Raw genomic sequence first — 20,582 nt, 5'->3', positions numbered from 1 at the left:
AGTGTTGCAATAAGACTTTCTTCATAGTATATACAGCACCCTCCATAATTATTGGCACCCCTGGTTACGATGTGCTCTTTGATTTCTAAAAAATTCATTTTTTTTCTAAATAATATAGGGCCACAATGAAAAAAGAGCAAAATCTGGAAAAACTGTATTGTTTTCTTCATTTCCATGAATCTCATGGCCTCCACTCCATGTGTATCTGTTTCCACAAAAGGGTGAGCTCCAGTTTAGGGTGTGGAAAGGACATGAGTGGAAAAGCAGTACCACTCGTGAGTCGCAAAACAGCAGTAAATGAGTGCACATAAATTAGGCAAAAAATATCATGTATGCTTTTTTGGAGACACCAGCTGAATGCTCCAGACTTCACTTTCATTTCCACAGTGTGGGAGGTAACTTTTGGTCTGTTCATGAATGTGAGTAGAGCTAAGAATTTCAAAGGGAGGGACTTACATGCACTAACATGAACAAATAGTGGGACCGACTACCAAAACATAGGACAGAGAAGCTCAGACTGAGTTCGCCATTACTCGTATCTTTACATAGGAGGCCATTTTTGCTGCTATACTAATGTTTAAAACCTTGCATACAGCACCTTTAAGTTTTAAGTTCTTTGTTTTCAGCAAATTTGGAAATGTACCCCCTTTTTTATGTCACACATTGTTCTGTGTCAAAGGTTGTGCCTACGTCATAGTTTGATTGAAGACCCAAGTGTGTTAGCCTTGTAGCGGCTAATGTCACGTTGATAGAGACAAGTTTTGGGCTACAATGGCATAGTTTGCTCAGTTTTTCTAACTCCAAATGCTTGTTTTTTGTAATTTTTAGTCCCTTCAAATTTGTATTTCTCGGTTGCTGCCAATGCTGACTAAAGTTACACCAGCTGAGGTTATTTATGAGACTTTGCACAGCTCCCTATTGAACCATGTATGCAGTCATATTTTCCAAAGCTCAGAGGCGAGCGGCCCGATATGTCGACTACATAAATTGTGTGAAGCCCCAAAAATTACACAAGAGCCTTGTTTGCATAATGTGTCAAAGTGAGTGCCAGTGTTCACAACTTGGATGAGAAGATGAAGTGGAGCTATCCCTCAGGCGATGAGAAGAGTGGATTATGTTACTTCTTTCCAAGTTTGATGTCTGAAAACAGCAGTAAGGTTTAGCTTATGTGCTAGCTTTTAGTGCATCTCTTTGCAGTCTTTTTGTCCTACTAACCCAGCTAGGTAGTGCTTCTCTTGTGTCTTGTTTGTTTGCAGCCACTTCCAGAGCTGCGACCTGTGACTTTGCAAAATGAAGCTGTTTATTAAGCTTGATAAATTGCAATGGTGACTGCAAACATAACCTCCGAAAACACAAGTGCATTGCATCTAAACATGAAGTCATATGCAAGTGCACAAAATGGAAATTGTGCTTTCCGGAAGCCACCTCTGTGGGGAGTAATCTAGACAATATATGGCCTCATATAGCCAAAGCTAACTATAATATTATGCGGGCTGAACTAATTACCAGGAAGCAGAGCTGAGGTTCAATGTAATATTTTATTATTTGCTACATTTTTATTTCTTACAATTTCTATTTTATGTTAATATACATATTTTCTTTTCCTAAGAGTCCATAGATAATATTCTTAATAAATAATGTTTGTTTAAACCTCATTCCTTTCTGTATAGGTTTACTTAGTAATCTGACAATGATAGCTAGGCTGTAGTGGGAGCACTGGGATGGCAGGAGTCCTTATCTTGTAACTGCAAGTGGCTCAAGCATCAGATCAAGCAGAAACCTTGTGATTCTGCTGAACAAAAGAAGGTCTCCTTTTAATTATATATTGCAATGGTTGATGCAGCTTCTGTTTGAGATGTCAGGGCATCCATTAAATCTAATCAAATCAAACTTTATTTATAGAGCACTTTTTCATACATTAAAATGCAGCACAAAGTGCTATACATGTTAAAAACAGTCCCCTCCCCCCGCCCCATCTCCAACCCCAACACACACCACACACACCACACACACACACACAGATGAAGTGATCTTAAAAGCGCATTATCCTTCTCCTGAAGACGTTTTGCAGTAATACAACAACATCACACCATATTTGCACTGCTACTGAGAGAGAACAGCCATCATTCACACAACCACACAAGGTTCCTTATCACGAAAAGAGGAATTTTTTCTGCCAAATGACTAACGCTGTCATTTTTCTGAGGACATCCTCCAGGTGACAAAAGCTCAGTATCAATTAACGTCCTACAACTTGCATCAATATCAATATTCAAGCTGTAGGGACATAACTGTAAACTAGACATAACATAGGATCACTCACATATGACTGTAATGTAAACAGATACAGTGAGTGGCAAACTTTTGCTCCACAGCTGTAGGTCCCTTCATTTAAATTGCAGTTAAGTACCAAAAATCCTAGTGCTAAATGGTGAAAAAGCTGTTTACTCTCTAAAAAATAATGTTTGGGTTCAATAAAAAAACATTTGTATCAACATTTTCGAGTTATTGCGAATGAGATTATGTTCAACCAATTAACTATACTGAGTTGTGGGAATTACTTTTTCTTTTGAAATCAAGAGTATTATAATTTAGTGCATACTTGAACATTGGCAACATAAAAACAAGTTGATTGCTGATTTAAAAAATAGTTTTTTGTGTGTGCTTTGTAGTTAATTACCACAATTATGAAAAGTGTGACAAACATTTCAAAAATTAACCTGCTCCAATTAGCGTTCAGCAGTGTTGTTATTTTTTTGTTTTGCTTTGTTTTGTTCATGTTGTAGTTTTGAAGAAGTCCATTAAGGAACACGGCAGAGTTATGTGACGATCGGCATACGTTTGTCCGTCTGTTTCTCTGCTCGCAACCTTACTCACAAATGGATTAATGGATTTTGATGAAATTTTCAAGGGAGGTCAGAAATGACACAAGGACCAAGTGATTCGATTTTGGCAGTGATGCAGCTTATAGTCCGGATCCAGGGATTTGTTAAAGATTTTTGTATCATTATGAGATAGCAGCACAGTGTCACTGTAACCATGACAACAAGTGAACACTACGTCAGCTGCCTGCTGATGATCAAATGATTGCGATCCCATGACAAATCCACTGCTGCAGACTTATCTGGACTTATCCGTCGGAAATCATACGACTGAGCAGCCTTGGCCGAGCCCTGCGGTCTCTAAGTGCTTTTCTTGTATTTATACACTTGAAAATTCATTACTTTTGTGGAATTTATTTGTAAAAGACTACATAAACATCTTGAAATATCTTTTATAGCATATTTTTCAGCCTAGAGACTCTCTAACACACAGTGTAAACCATCACAAGGTGGAGAACAATTAGGTTATCAAGCCAGTTTCAATAAGTTATGATATGCAGATGATATGTTATGCAGAAATTTGAGTTTTAATCACACTAAATATCAAGTTGATGCAATTACCAACACTGTGATATCAATTGTCCCAAACTTGAAAGGTTTATATAAATCACAAAAGAATATTTTTTCTCTTGCAATTATGCATTTGCTTAAAGTGGTGAGAATCAGTCGGAATTTCTTTTACGAGTGCATCAGACTCCTGTAATTTATGACATATCACAACAGACAGGGATCAAAGAGGATTTAGTCAATGAAAGATTTTCTGTTCTAGTCACTAAGCATTCAGAGCCATATGTGCAGGCATCCTTGCCATCCTCCAAGCCCAAACAAATACAAAAGATCAAATTACACCTGCGCAAATAAAATACTCTGTCACTGAAAACCAACCCGGCTGGGATCTTTCTGCATGGAGTTTGCATGTTCTCCCTGTGCATGTGTGGGTTTTCTCCGGGTACTCCGGCTTCCTCCCACAGTCCAAAAATATGCTGAGGTTAATTGATAACTCTAAATTGCCCGTAGGTGTGAATGTGATTGTGTGTCTGTATATGTAGCCCTGTGACAGACTGGTGACCTGTCCAGGGTGTCCCCTGCCTTCGCCCGAGTCAGCTGGGATAGATTCCAGCACCCCCCGCGACCCTAATGAGGATAAAGCGGTGTATAGAGAATGGATGGATGAAAACCAACCCACGTGCACTAGTGGAATCTATATACAGTATGTTTGCTTTAATGTGCCTCATGTTCAGCTTTTAACACGTGTGTCTCACATTTTTGCCTCTGAAACCCAGTTGTGTCCAGTCTGCTGCGGACTCATTTCTCACGGCGGCCTAAACACACTTTTTTTTTTTTTTTTTTGGTCTTATTAACATTAGCAGGGACAGGCTGAGAAGCTGCAGTCACACTCAGACTAATTCCCTTATTCCTGAGAGGGCAGCGGTGATGTATGAGGGGAATGAGATGGGAGGCACAGGTCGATTGGCCAACACTGTCGCCATCCCACAGTAATGAGATCTCAGGGGGAGGGGAAAATAGAGACAGATTCCTCCAACTCCCTGCTCACATAATACTAATTGGCCAGCACAGGATAGGTAAGACGCAGGAAGTTTTAATGACATTATTAAAAAGTATGTCCCTGCCTGCTTCTGACAAATACCATCACTGAGCGGGATTGATGCTGTCATGAGTGGCCTCTGCACAGAACTGATCACATATTAGTTAGAGCTAAATCTTCGGGTTTGGGCTACAACCCCTTATTTTCATCCTTTAAATACAACAATTGAGATTTCCCTAGTTTGCACCTATTTCATCAACAGCTCTGCTGGGATGAAATGTCGCCTGACACCAGGGTCTGACCTCACCGAGCTGATCCTTGCAGGGAAAATATCAAGAAAGGCCTGAAAAAAAGCAGCACAGCATGTTACAGCTGCATGATGAAGTTGATGGCTGGAATAAAGTGTTCACCGGTCACGTAATGTGCACTTAAACTCATGTAACGCTGGTTTACATTTACCATTAAGTGCATTTCAGATGCCAGCATGGAAATAAGTGGAGTCTTTCAACCATGGTGAGTAATTTCTATGTATTTCTGTTCCATAATTTATATTCTACACATTGTTCCAGACACCCGCCTCTCTGTTCTATAATTTTCTATATTTTCCTCCAGTGTGTGTGTGTGTGTGTGTGTGTGTGTTGCATGAGCCTGGATACAATCCAGAGGCTGAACCTGTGTGGAAGGCACTTTGCAAATTATATTGATCTCTCCCTCGACCTGCCTCCTACCTGCTGCCCATCCTAATGCATGTTTTACAGATGCATAGAGGTGCTGACACCTGCTTCTTTTTTATTCCATCCTGTTATTTACTTCCTCTGTCTTTGCGTTTACCTCCTGCCTCGCTTTCTTCCCTTTGCTGTCCTGCTCTTCATGTATCGCTTCCCCCTTTTTGCACTCGTTCCTCATCACACACACATGCAGACATCCACCTGCAGCAGGGCGTGACACACTTCCCGTCGCTAATCATCTGTATGACTTACATGCTTTCCTGCGTCCCGTCCTTCTAATTACGACATTATTATGAGTTTTCAGGGTGACGAGCAGCAGTGCAGATTCAGAACACGACCTAATGAGTGTGAAATCATGGTGGAACATTACAAAGAGGGTCAAACTAGGACATGTTTTAATTCTTACCTCTGCAAAATGAGGGGAAATAACAACATATCTCCAAATGCAACCCAGCGAACAAAAGAATTTTGATTGTGAATCACTTTCAAGCTGGTTATTGATAGAACTAAATTCAGATATCAGACGAACCAGCAACAAACACAACATTATACAGAGATTGCAGCTGTTGGGCGTAGGTGGAAACCAGCACTGAGGCTGCCCATGATGACCAGTCTCATCGGCAGCTGACATCCCAAGATGGAATACATTTTGCTGTAAGTTTACTGAGATTATGTTTAAGTAGGTTGGAAAATCAAAGTCTACTGAAGCATAGTGATAGTCTTGTCTCCTGGACAACGGCCAAGCATATGCACACAGTCATGAGAATCACATGACAGGGCTTCTCGTCAGCTCGTAGGATCTCTTTATTTACAAATGAAGCACAAGACATAGTAAGTAGGGCTGCATTTCAGTCCCATCCTCCTACTTTCTGACTACAAATTTCACTGAGGCAGTGACTGCTTGGAAAAATTCTTATATTTTTTTCTTAAATTGGGAGTTTACCAACTGTGTAATTCATTTAGAACTCTTTTTATGCATGTGTGGTTTATAATGGTATGTATTTTTTGGTCAAACTGTATTTATTTATTATTTGTACATTAGTTTAAAGTCAAAATTATAAATACACAAAACTCAATGTTACAACACAGTTTAGACATACTGTATATGAGCTTGAAAATGCCAACCAGAAAGTTTCATACAAAATGTAGCTGGCTGCTGCTGTGGCCTTTTAAGACTGAAGAAATGTTAAAACTAGGCAAATACAATGTGTAAATCACATTTTAGAACAAACAATGACAAGACTGGAGAGCCTCACGTGTCAACTGAATTTATGCATACACTAAATAATCCTGTGGAAAGAGGCAACCCAATGGGAGCCGCTAAAGGGCGTTAAGACCGGAAGTGCATGCCCTCTCTTCATCTGCACTCATAAGTTGAAACCAAGGTCACGCTGAGCTAAGCAGAAATAACGCTACCCTAACAGAAATAAAAAAGAGGAGGTGGTTAAACTTTTACATCATATGCATCCTGATTGGGTCTTCAGACAATGGGCTGCAGCTTTCCAGAAAGGAAGAGGAGTGTTTAGGAGAAGTTTGCATACACACGTGGACAAAATTGTTGGTACCCCTCAGTTAAAGAAGGAAAAACCCACAATTCTCACTGAAATCACTTGAAACTCACAAAAGTAACAATAAATAAAAATTTATTGAAAATTAAATAATCAAAATCAGCCATCACTTTTGAATTGTTGATTAACATAATTATTTAAAAAAACAAACTAATGAAATAGGGCTGGACAAAAATGATGGTACCCATAACTTAATATTTTGTTGCACAACCTTTTGAGGCAATCACTGCAATTAAACGATTTCTGTATTTGTCAATGAGCGTTCTGCAGCTGTCAACAGGTATTTTGGCCCACTCCTCATGAGCAAACAGCTCCAGTTGTCTCAGGTTTGATGGGTGTCTTCTCCAAATGGCATGTTTCAGCTCCTTCCACATATGTTCAATGGGATTCAGATCTGGGCTCATAGAAGGCCACTTTAGAATAGTCCAACGCTTTTCTCTCAGCCATTCTTGGGTGTTTTTGGCTGTGTGTTTTGGATCGTTGTCCTGTTGGAAGACCCATGACCTGCGACTGAGACCAAGCTTTCTGACACTAGGCAGCACATTTCTCTCCAGAATGTCTTGATAGTCTTCAGATTTCATCGTACCTTGCACACTTTCAAGACACCCTGTGCCAGATGCAGCAAAGCAGCCCCAAAACATTACTGAGCCTCCTCCATGTTTCACCGTAGGGACAGTGTTCTTTTCTTCGTATGCTTGGTTTTTGAGTCTATGAACATAGAGTTGATGTGCCTTACCAAAAAGCTCCAGTTTGGTCTCATCTGTCCAAAGGACATTCTCCCAGAAGCTTTGTGGCTTGTCAACATGCATTTTTGCAAATTCCAGTCTGGCTTTTTTATGAGTTTTTTTCAGCAGTGGTGTCCTCCTTGGTCGTCTCCCATGAAGTCCACTTTGGCTCAAACAACGACGAATGGTGCGATCTGACACTGATGTACCTTGGCCTTGGAGTTCACCTTTAATTTCTTTGGAGGTTGCTCTGGGCTCTTTGGATACAATTCCAACGATCCAACTGTTAGAACTATTAAGAACTGCATTCTTAATTAAGTTTGGAGGGAAACACATTTTCTGCCAGATTAGGTGTGTATCACAAATATGTTTCTAATCAATGTATCTTTGTCATGTATTTTACTGCTTCACTGGTGCTCCTTTAAAGCCAATCAATAACATTAGACAGAGTGAAATGTGTCACACTGGTAACCCAGAAAATAGAGGAGATGCTTCAAACAGGTAGGAAAAATCATATTTTAGGGCTAACAATGGCTTTTTTCCAAAATCTAACCAAGTAATTTTGATGCTGAACCTTTTTCGAACCACTTAGATTTGGTGCCCAAACTGCACCAGAAAGAGAAAAACCAAAATGAAACAACAGAAAATTAAATTTAATTCTGAGACAGATGGTCTTTTGTCCATCATGGGACCCAAACGCTGGTCTTCTGGGACAAAATTGCTCTGCTGGTCTGTGAAATCAACCGGCCCTTCTTCCATCGAATGCAGACTTTTGTTGCTCATTCAAACTTGTCACCTTTCTCACAACAACACAGTTCACAAATTACAGTAATTTCTAAATAAAATGACACTTTTAAAGACATCTGAGAATGCAATGTAGTTGCATCATTTTGCGGTCTTAATATCACTTCACTTGTCTATTTTCTTTCAAATTGTAATGTAAAATCTCCTCTGTTGACATATTGCATATGAGCTTAAAAACGCCAACCAGGAAATTTCATACAAAATATCCACAAAATGGAACTGGCCCCAAAACACAACCCTAATATCCATGGGATCTACTTCTCTGCTATGTCTTGCTGCAACATTGCTGAAGCTTCTCCACAAAATCACATCCCTATACAGTTCCCAACAGTGATTGAAAACTGCATTCTCAATTAAGTTTGGAGGGAAACACATTTTCTGCCAGATTAGGTTTGTATCACAAATATGTTTCTAATCAATGCATCTTCGTCATATATTTTTCTCCTTCACTGGTGCTCCAATCAATAACATTAGACAGGGTGAGATGTGTCACCTTGGCAACCCAGAAAATGGAGGAGAGGCTTGTAAAAAGAAAGTCACATTTCAATGCTAACTGTGGCAGTAATTTTGGTGTTGAGCCTTTCCAAACCTTCTAACGTGAAAATGTTTAAAAAGTTGTAATATTTTCCGAAATCTAACCTTGAAGGTTTGGTGCCCAAACTGCATCAGAAAGAGAAAAAAACAAAAATAAAGGGCAGAAATTAAAACTTAATTCTGAGACTGATGGTCTCTGGTCCGTCACAGGACCCAAAGACTGGTCATCTGAGAAAAAGATAGTCTGCTGGTCTACACCACAGGTCACACATATTTTCGTTTCTAAACAAAATGACACTTTTAAACACATTTGAGAATGCAGAGTAGTGTCATTTTGTGGAGCCCAGGGGGGGAAAGACTCTTAATATCACTTCACTTTCCTATTTTCTTTCAAATTGTAATGTAATATCTCTCTGCCAACTTGGAAATTCATACAAAATTCCCACAAAATATTGCTGGCTGCAAAGCACAACCCTAATATCCATGAGATCTATTTCTCTGCCTTATCTTGCCTCATGTGTGTCCAGGTGTCTGTTATCTACAAGATCCAGTATCTCCAGAGACTTGCTGATTGCTCCAATGTTGAGACTTGAAGTGTGCTTCCTCTATCTTTGGCTTGCTGTCTCCAGTGTATGCATGACCGTTAATACTCAGGTGGACGGCCGAGTCCAGCTCCCAGGGTGACGCTCCTATTTCTGCAGCTCTGAAGACGGACCCTCGTGGTGTTTGTCGTACATCAGGGACCCCCAAGCCGCGATGCTCCTCTGTCTCATAGAAGCTGCCAACCCTCTAATGAGTCTCCTCAGACTCTACAAGGACCCACATGGACTGTTATTGACTGTTCCGTTTTATCTGCTGTGAACCCGCAGCAGTCGTCCCAGTGGGGCGGCCCTTTGTGCAAATGTGCAGTTAAATATACTCCATGCAGTGCACTGCCGCATGGACGCATGAATGCATCAACAACCGGAGTGTGCACCAGCAGGATCACACTGAAGAATGTCAGAGGGCAAGTAAACAGAAACATTCACCCACATTAACAAAACCAGAGGGTCACCAGCTGCTACAGAGAAACAAATGTCACTACAAGCTTCCAATTTGCTTTTCGTGTGACTGTATAAATTTAATTAAATTTTCTGTCCCCATTTCATTGTTGAAGTTTATAAATAAGAAAAACAAAGGGCAGCTTCTCCTGAACAGAAGAAGGCTTTGGCATAACAAAAGAGCAATAACTCACTCCTGCTGTAAACCTGAGGAGAATTGACTCCTGTTGTTCAATAACAGAGTTTATTAAGGATGCCATTTCTGAATTGGTCAGTCAGTGAAAATGGCAAGTTCTGGTCCGAAGCCAGAATTTACTGGCAAGACGTTCACACTGACCGTGATAACTATCTAAAACCCAGCTTCAAGGTTGCAAAGTTAAAGCAGGACGCTCAAAACTTTTTGTTTTTAGACAAATTGGCCGCAGCGCAGTTATGGAATTACACAATGTTCGGTTCATTTCCGCTCCTTGTAGGACATTATGCTCTGTGTGGAGCAGCCGTCAAAAAGGCACCACTGTGCTCCAAAATACTAGAACTGTCACTTTATGTTCCGACTGAAGGCTCAGCACTTAGAAAAGCTGTCACTTCTGTTGTAAAGACATTTCACCGGTCCTTCACACCTATGAAGTGCTGCTGTTGGTTTCGAACAGCACGACTGATATTAAAGCAAAAAGCGTGAGAAACTGTCTGGAGCACGGCTGGATAGTATAGAAAGTGTTCTGCCATTTAAATAGCTTAACCTACAGTCATTTCAGTGTAGGTAGCAGGACTCCTGACCGCAGCGACTGCACTCTGATGCCTTTACAAACCCTTTCCCCTCACCTCACACCACCTCTGCTTCCTCATGACTGACAGGCAAAGCTGCTAATTCAACACCACAAATTCTGTTTAACAAAGAATATGTTATCTTGACGCTTAAAAAAAACCTTCTGTCAAGTGAATGCCAACTGCGCCACATTAATTATCCATTTAAGGATTTAATAATTTTCTTTTATTGAGGCACTCTAACACTTTGATTTAATCCCTGTTTCATTTTCTGAAGATGACAGCACACGACCAGGAACTATTGTTTGAGCACAGTAAATGTCAGCAAATGTAAATCCATAACTGCAGCAAGTATTTTACGGTGGCATAACAACACAGGAGAAGACGCCAGGAGGCTATTTGCTCACTGTAATGGTCGATGCATCAAGATGAGTGGAGGCTCGAACAAAGAGATTAGATTTGTTTGGTATATATGCAGAGAAGTATGCAAAAGTTTGTGCATTCCAGGACAGCAGACAGACATTAAACATGAGCATTTTTTTTAAATGTGTAAGTGTCGCTTTGTGTAAATTTATGATTTGAACCCTCTGAACCCCAAAACTCTGTCAGAGTTTAAAAGGAATGATGTTTGTTTTAAAAATATGTCAAAAATATACCTCTCATCAGAGCCAGACACTGAAAAAATGGGAAAAAATGTTGGATTTCTAACTTTCTGCATTCCTTTATTTTTATCTATTTACTTATTTTAAGGAAAAGTAACATAGTGAAAGCTTAAAATAGTGAGATTTCATCCATATTACCAAATTCTGTAAAAAAAAATAAAAATAAAATAAAAATCTGCACTCCTTGTTGCAACCATAAAAACATTAGTAACTTAGTTTTTTGTAAATAGGAATAATCAGAGAAATGAAACACTGAGGCCCCCCCCCCCCAGTAATGGCGACGCCTTAGTTCTGCTGTACATTTTGATTACTGTTAAGATTTCTTCTTTTTGAAATGCTTTCATTTACAATCAATGGTGCTATAACTGTTTTATATAAGTCAAAAGACATTCTTCATCCTCCTCCTATTCTAGTCATGGTTGTGCTGTTCCCATAGAGGTGCAGGACTTTATATTGCAGAGAAAAATGAGCCCTCAGTGAGTAAATATGTGACAGAAGCGAAAAAAAAAAAAACCTCCCTAAAACTGCTTGGAGTTCAGAGGGTTAAGAAAAGGAATTTCTCGCACACAACTGTGCACTGTTTATCTGTTATTTTTGTACTGAAAACACACTTTATATAAAATAATTTCTGAATTCTGCCCTCCATCTGTACGATGCTCTGGGGCCAACCAGGCAATGAGCCTGGGCTGGGCGGCGGGTCAACGGGGAGCAGGGCGAGCAGGGAGGGAGGGAGCACATGTGCAGAAAACAGGCTGAAACTGTTCCAGAATCAATTTTCATCATCTCTGTGGCAGCTGCTGCCCGGTTAGGTGATGCGAAGGAGGAGTGAACCGTGTTGTTGCGGAGCAGAGGATGAGCTGCCATCAGAGGATGCGGAGGAAGACTCGGGTCGGCGTTTGTGTGTCTGGAGGGCTGTTCCAGGAGCAGGAGCTTACCTCTGCAGATGGTGCCGTTGCCCACGTAGCCCGGCTTGCAGGTACACAGGTGTCCTCTGATGGTGTTTGTGCAGATGGCGTTCTCATCACACAGATTTTGGCCACTGGCACATTCGTCATGCTCTGTGGAAGAAAAAGAGAGGAACTCTTCAGTCTCCCTTTGTGTGTATTTGTGGTGCAAAAGAAGAACAGGTCATTTGTCCTTTTGAGCCGAGAGGACTACTGAGGCTCCACTATGAGAGGACGGTGAAGCAGCTAGCTGGCTGAGAATATGAGGCCAACACTGAGCTTTTCTTCTGTCAACAGCCACCTGTTCTGCTTGGCACGCTCACACTGGATTTGAAGTGGATCCTGTAACATGAAGGTGACTTCAAAAGATTGCAAAAGCACCTTCCCCAGCCTAGTTTCACTTTAAAACCACCTTCAGTGGTAGAGCTGGACCGAGCAACAGCTGATACATGCCAGGTGTGCCGACTGATTGCTCAGTATCAGCATCAATTAGCTTAATGATGTTGGCTCGGATACTGGTGACTACTGAGACATGGCATCAAAAAACACACACGCTCCTAACACCTACACTATCATGTAAACAAGTTGAGCTTTCTAGAAGGTTTCAGAACACGAGGTCATCCGTGTCAGTTCCGACAGAAAACACAAAACATGTTGCTGTGCTGTCTCGGATTTTGTTCAGTCTCCATAGATGTGTTCACTGGAGCCAGATACAGAGTTTTGTAAAATACTTTGGCTGAATTTTGAGAATTTCATGTTTTCAGTCCGGGTAGTTTTATATTTCCACTCTCAAAAAAGCGTCTTGCCTCAGAAGCTGTTATAATGCTTCTCCAGAAACTCCTGCAGCCTTGAAATTTGGTGCATTCACAGGTATACACACCACAAATGAAATTCTACTAATGTTAGAATGCAATGTTTAATGTTTTTCAATTAAACTTTTGCATTTTTTGCCATGTACAAGGGCCAATAATGAAAATTGTGGCCTCTTCTTGAGCAGTTTAATCACTGGGATCCTGTGGAAACAATCTCATGTGTGCTTTCACCAAATTTCACAGCTATGGAAGTTTTATTTCTGGAGACATTGAACCTCTAAAAGGACTATCCAGGTAAGATGCTTTTTTGATTGTGAACAGACAAAAACACTCAGGTCTGAGAACATGTGAAATTCTCAGAATTCAGCTCCGAAAAACAAAACACTCTGAACAAAATCATAGATGGGAGAGCAACGCCGCTATCTGAAATGGCCCGGATCGACCCCACTAATTCTACACCTGCTAATGTAAAAATGCTGCTTGAAACATTGCAGTATCTCACACTGCCCTGATGCAATATCAGTAAATGGCAGCTGGTGTTTTCCAGAGCCAGGAGAGCTTTTTGATTGCGAGGACAACATGAGAAAGATAGAAAAAAAAAATAGCTCAATTATCTTCTCCCTTACTGTAACACCAGTGACACCTCTACTGCAAACCTGCTCGCTGCCATCAGTGCTCTTTATCCTGCTAATGAGACAAGAACATCTCCAGCACTCCTTCTATCACAAAGGGAATGAAATAACGCAAACACAGATAACGCAGGGGAGATAATTAATTCCAGATATGCCAGCTCATATGTGATAAATTCATCTAATGCTTCTTTTTTGTGGTATAATGTATGTCTTTAACCTTTTTCATCCAGTTACTATAACTTGTCAAAGCCAAAGCAACATTTGGAAAATTTAAACGGTTAATTCCTGGTTGAGAGTCTTTGGATAACTGAGGATCCATCACTCTGCAGAGAAGAGCATCGCCTTGACAAAGAGCAGGACTGGAGTCATGTCAAAACCTTGGAAGAGTAATTTTGGCATTTCTCTTATCCTTGAGCTGAGCGTTACATGGCCGTCAATGGGCTGCATAAACCCTACGACCGTAAAACTGAGAGGCCATTTTATTACAGAAAACCGTGCAAGGTCAGCAGTATGAAAATACAGCCAGACTGGTTTGAAGGGTGAAATGCTGACTTACTACTAACACACTACACGATGCCGTACGTACAGTACAGTCTCAGGGTCGGCGTTTCGTATTCTGCAGGGTACCGTGAACTGCTCTCTTGACTTTTATAAGTTTGCTGTTTGCTGGAGGCCAGAGGAGGGGAAGTGGTGGGCTTAGTGGTGCAGGCGGTGCGTGATCAACCGCCGCTTGGAGACCTTGCACTGAGGAGTAATCCCATCTAACTGCTCTGCGAGTGTGAGTCAGGAAAGTTAGCTGCATAGCAAAAGTTTGACTCTGCTTTTCAGCGAGATATACCTAATTTCACTCAGACTTTGATACTCCGTCTGCCGAAGACCTTGAAGACTTTCTGAGGAGTATTCCAATGAAAATGTTTGTTTTATGTATAAAATCCTCAACGCCTGCAGCCTTGAAAGTTGGCTCTGAAAAGTTTAGATAGTAATGTGGTTACACATTGACTTATAGCACTGCAGTGCGCTTCATAGTGAGTTGTGAGTTTCGAACGTACTGAGGTCACCAGTGTGCAGCAGAAAAATGCATTATGTTGCATTATTAGCTTGCATGAATGTTTAATTGTATTTATTTAGTTTTTGGGAGCGAACTTGGATTGAATCTCCAGCTTCAGAACTCTTTCAGTAATCTTGCACCAGAATATTCTCAGAGTGTCAATTAGATTTTAATATGCAATACAAGTACCATCTGAAATAAATTAGCCACAAACTAAGAGACACATTGAACCTGGTGGATCCCAAAGGTCCACAGTCCTGAGGCAGTTTCCATTTTATTTTCACAGAGTTTTACAAACACTACCTTTATGAAGTTTTATAACTGTTCACCTCAGCTTCCTCAAACATCGGGTCAATGAACCATATGCAGGAAAATATAATTCCTAAGCTGCATAGAACAACCCAGTCTCCACAAAATCACATTTCTATACAGTTCCCAACAGTAGCTGAGAACTGCATTCTCAACTTAGTTTGGAGTGATTTTCTGCCAGATTAAGGTTTGTATCACAAATATGTTTCCAAGCAAAGCATCTTTGTCATGTATTTTACTGCTTCATTGATGCTCCAATCAGTAACATCGGACAGGGTGAGATGTGTCACCCAGGTAACCCAGAAAATGGAGGAGAAGCATCAAACATGCAGTAAAAGTCACTTCTGTTGCTCTTTACGTTCATTTATAAGCAAAATTACACTTTTAAACACATTTGAGAATGCAGTGTAGTATCGGAGTGTCATTTTGTGAATACTAGGTTGACTTAATATCACTTCACTTCAATGTCAAATTCCCTCTGTAACCTTCGGAGGGCTACAGATATGACAGGTTACCTCTAGGTATCTCAAGTTTGCTCTTTTTACTTGCAAATGAAGAACCAATCAGGAATTCCTACTGTTTCCCCTCTTCAATTCCTGATTTTGTAGATGCACCCACTAATCAGAAGTGCAGCAACAAGGACACAATCCCTCACTGACTTCCCACACACAACCAAAGCCATGCATTTGACTGGAACCCCAAACTAACTCAAAGAAGCCTGCAGGAAGTCCAACTGTAATGCTGGATGTGAACGATATATGCTCCTCTCAGCTGCTCTACATGTTCCACATAGCACATACAGTATGTTTTAGTCAGTATATTTATGCGCTGTGGTGTTGTGGCAGTGGGGAGTGGTTTTTGCTCAGCTGCAGGTGAAGAGGTGTTGGTTAAGGAAACGGTGCCAGGGCAAATAATTGGCACACCTCTAGTGCACTGGCTAATCAGCCTCTTTCCCCTTTTCACAGTGTCCTGCTGGGACCCGAGGCTGCTATTCTGAGACCGACTAGACCACAAGACAAAGTACGTCATGCTCTAAATTTGCACCATGAAACACATAATCCATAGTATGCTTGCTACCCTTTCTGCGATATGTATTTATTTATTAATTTGTTTGTCTCCCCAGCAGGTAATTTGTTTTGTATGACGTTATAACAGGTGCACATTTTCTACCTTGTTAAATATGTTCATATGATGTGTTTTTAAGTACTATCATAAACAAAATAAGCATACAGCACAATGGCTGAGCATTTCTGGAGACTGCAGTGTACTGATGACAGTCTCAAAAACACAGGTTGACACTTCTGAGGTTTCATACATCTGTGGTACCTAACCACTGGTACTGAGCCGCATAGAAAGAATAAAAATGTTTTAGTTTTTAAATTTTATTTCCGGCGGAGTCTGCAGGGGGTTTTATTTTGAAAAATGACTAGATTGTCTTCACATGACTTCCGTCTGTGCTTGTTTACCACACTTTGTCAATTTCCATGCCCGGCAGTTAATTGAAGGCATCAATCTAACCCCTCTCAAAATGTATGAAAAAACAAAAAATCTCTCTAGAGAGCTTCTTTGAAAAGAGGGAGAGGTTGAGACAGAGGACTGACAGACATATTTGGCAATATAAGGTAATTCTATTAATTTAGGACACTTTAAAAAAAAAAAAACACAATTATTCTTACTCCGCCAAGGAATGCAGCATAGTTATGTGACGATCAACGTACGTTTGTCCGTTTGTTCGTCTGTGTACAACATTAGTCAAAAGCAGACTAACAAATTTAGATGAAATTTTCAGGAAAGGTCAGAAATGATGCAAGGACCACCGCATTATATTTTGGCATGCAGCTTATAGTCTGGATCCACGGGCTTGTTAAAGATTCCTGTATCATTGCGAGATAGCGGCACGGTGTCACTGTAACTATGACAACAAGTGAACACTACATCAGCTGTCTACTGATGATCACATCATTGCGATCCCACTACAAATCCACCGTTGCAGACTTATCGTGACTTATCCATCGGAAATGATTCAACGACTGAGCAACCCTGGCTCAGTGCTGCACTCTGAGCGCTTTTCTTATTTATGGGCATGATGACTGGTCTGTAGAAAACTGTCTTGCTGGAAACCAGTCCGTGATGCAAAAAAGGCTGGAGACCGCTGTCATACATGGCACACCTAAAGATTGAACCAATTGCTTGCAAGGTGGACCTTTCTGTATCTGTATTCTTCTTCAGAGTTGTATGACTTGTATGGCTATATTACCTCAAGACACAATTTGGACAGTTTATAGCAGTTTAAAGTGGAGGTGAGCTGGTGTGCTCGAGCAGTGAGTGGAGAAAGAGGCAGAAATTTCTGCACATCTAGAGTAAAGCAACAGTGTAGAGTTACTGCTAAGCCACTTTAAGGCAGGAACTGATTACCTTAGCATTAAAAAACTTGTAAATATGTAACTTTGATAGACAGAGATGAGTTTTTATGGGTTAGGTCACGGAAATATTGAATTTAAATGTCCCAGTAAGCTTTCACAGTGAGCCAGCATTCACTATACGAGGAAACTGAAGCAGCTGAATGGGATTTAGTCATCATTCATTTAAATCTCATGTTACATGGAAAAAATGTGCATATTTACCACTCTGCCCCTGGGATGATGGATATCTTAAATACATTTCTGCAATATTAAATAACCGCGATTCATAAATGTCTGATTGAGAGTTTATCATGTCATTAATAGTGAAGGAGTGACTGATTTCTATCAGCGCTGGTTTCTTAGGGACACTTTTCTCAAGTGCATCAGCTCAGAGCAGCACATTACAGACACTTTAATCAACATAAAAGATCCTAATGAGGCCATTTTGGAGTTGACCTGTGGTTGCCACCGCCACTGCTGCTTAAGTGGTAATGCGCAATTAAAGGAAAATAAAAAAAATCTGACTGATATGCTGTTAAAAAGCAACATAATCATGGCAACATAAAATAATAATTATGGATCTCCACTCCGTTGTTTATAAATATGAGATTAATTCACTTTTGGCACCATGTTTATTGATTCAAGTTTCACTGCTTGTCAAATTGATTAAACTGCAGTTAATGCATCTTCAATTAGAGTCTAATGTGATTTTAGATGATTATTAACAATACATTAAAGAGCGACCTTTGATGATGCCGCGGTGAGGATTTTACAACACAGACGCATTACGGAAGCATCTTTTCCAATCAAACCATGATCTGTGCCTTTAAGTGCCAATCAGGACCTGGCCTGAGGCTGCCTGCACTCGAGATACACACTCACTCACACACACACACACACACACACACACACACACACACACACACACACACACACACACACACACACACACACACACACACACACACACACACACACACACACACACACACACTGCTCATTAATATGCAAAAGCTTTGGTGGGAGTCATGACTAATACATTCCCCGTACTTAATGAGTGGTGCTCATGAAGCCCTGAAGGAACTCGGAGAAATTATTTAGCTTTTCTCTTCCCAAGGATTTCCTCTCCATGTTGAACTATAAAGTGGAGGTGAATGTTAACTGTGCTGGGGGGGATGTGTAAGAGTTTATACAAAGGACTGCGACGAAGTAGGCTACATTATCGACAGGGTAATAGAGGAAGAGGTTCGTGATTAAATATGCAGCGTGTTAATGACTGTGAGCTGGTGGGGAGCAACACAATCAAAACAGTGGACGGACGCAGCTGCTTATTAATGCTGTTTAATGTCCGCTGGCCAATTTGAAATTACAGAGCAGCACAAACTGACAGATGCAGTGGCTGGAGTTGATGGATAATGAATAAGCGAAAAGCTGAACAAGCAATAAATCCTCAAAAACACACACTTTGGGGTCGTGCTTGTGTGGCGCAGCAATTACCAGTATAAGCAGCGCACCAACTGTTGTTTTCTCTCAAGTTACAAAAAACACACACAAATAAAATACTGTTTGTGTGGCATTTCGGTGCCAATCTCAACGGTGCGCAGGTAGGAGGAGATGCCAAACAGATGGGAGGTTCAGTCAGTTGACGCCGCACAAAAGCTAGTTGTCAGTATTTCCGTGGATGTCTCAGACATTGTGCTGAGAACAGAACCGAGTCCCTGGTGCAAAGTCAATCTGCTGCCAATCTGACGATTTTATCAACAACAGCCAGCAAAAAATACTCGGGGCAAAACGTGCAGCAGTAGCACACTTGTGTTAAAAAATGAATCAAGTATGTTAATGAAACACTCCCCAGCCAATAGACGCATATAAACGCAACTCAAAAGTGTTCATTTAAAGCAGCAATGTCACTAAATCACAGCGCCGATCTGTGAATGAATATGTGAGATTCTCAACCTGATAGCCACAGCTGCTTTGCGCTGTATGAAAAGCTTCTCCTTCAGTTCATTAAATCCCTGCAGCTGTTTGAAGGCTGCAGGACAGACTTGTTGATAAATCTGCAGCCTCTGATTTGATCAAAATAAAAACTGCTGCACCGAGGTAATTTTATGCCAAAGTGCAAAACATGTTTTACAAATGATCTGCGATTCACTCCGTGCTTTGCCAATACAAAACACTATTAACAAGCTGATTCATTGTGTTTTGCTAATACAAAATGTACCTATCAAACAAATACACAAAATATGTCTAATAAATCATGCCTCTGATTACAAAAAAAAACATCAAACACTCATTTGCCCAAGCCCGGATAATACACTCAAGGACTGTCTGGTATTTTGAACAATTACTAATTTGAAAGTGTCTCTGAAAATAGTGCATAATTCAGCATTTCCTGTGTTTGTTTTTTATTAACCAAGCATCCACTGGCTAACAATGGAGCTGTTTTTTATGATAGCTGTCATTGAGTAGGTGGACTGGAAAATTAATTACACCTCTCAGAGAGCAATCAATGGACCGTACTGACCAGCAGTGGTTGAGAAAACCGACCAGTTAGAGCATCCAAGTGGAGACGCTGTTCTCGTTTTTCTCTGTAATGCAATAACCTATCCCAAAAATAAATGATGGTGTCACTGGAAAGTTATTTCGTTGCCAGTGGTTCTCCCAGTGATTCTCCAGGAGATAACAACAGCGTAATCTGAGCACGCCGCCCGTCTCTGTCAGATTTGGTCTAATTAGTGATGATTACGGAGTGACGTGGTGTCAGCTCTGGACATGTCGAGGTGACCCCCCGAAGCGTCGGGCTAATGATGCATAATGACGGATGATCAGAAGCACGGATGGTGAAGCGTCACACTCAGCATGGCTTCTGCTCTGTCAACGCTCTAATAGGACGATCAGAGCGATCGCCGAGGTGATTTTCACCAACACAGAAACAATATGTTTCTTCTGGTTTGGTGAGCAGAAAATTGAGATCACGAGCACTTATGGATCATTATCACTGACAGTTGTGGAGCCGACGGGTGGCCGATGGAGGCCACTGACCCCACAGACTCATATAACCGGAGTCACATCCAGCTTCTAGTATTTTCTGGCAGAACCAATTCTCTACAGCTGACGTTTCCACATGGATTCATTTCAACTGCACAACCTTGGCTCATTCAACCAGGGCTGTGTCCGACAT

General features: G+C 40.8%; 1 protein-coding gene across 3 annotated transcripts in view; it reads right to left on the bottom strand.

The window, feature by feature from the left end:
* The window catches only part of LOC110955612 (protein kinase C-binding protein NELL1), a 393,573-nt gene that overhangs the window by 102,390 nt on the left and 270,601 nt on the right, over positions 1-20,582 (bottom strand). For all 3 annotated transcript variants that reach the window (XM_022200669.2, XM_051945028.1, XM_022200668.2), the window contains one exon: positions 12,190-12,312. In XM_022200669.2, the coding sequence (XP_022056361.1) occupies positions 12,190-12,312 (123 nt within the window). The remainder of the gene's footprint in view (positions 1-12,189; positions 12,313-20,582) is intronic.

Source organism: Acanthochromis polyacanthus, chromosome 2 (assembly GCF_021347895.1).
Source record: "Acanthochromis polyacanthus isolate Apoly-LR-REF ecotype Palm Island chromosome 2, KAUST_Apoly_ChrSc, whole genome shotgun sequence".
Classification (NCBI taxonomy): Eukaryota; Metazoa; Chordata; class Actinopteri; family Pomacentridae; genus Acanthochromis; species Acanthochromis polyacanthus.
This window is presented reverse-complemented; position numbering and strand designations above follow the sequence as displayed.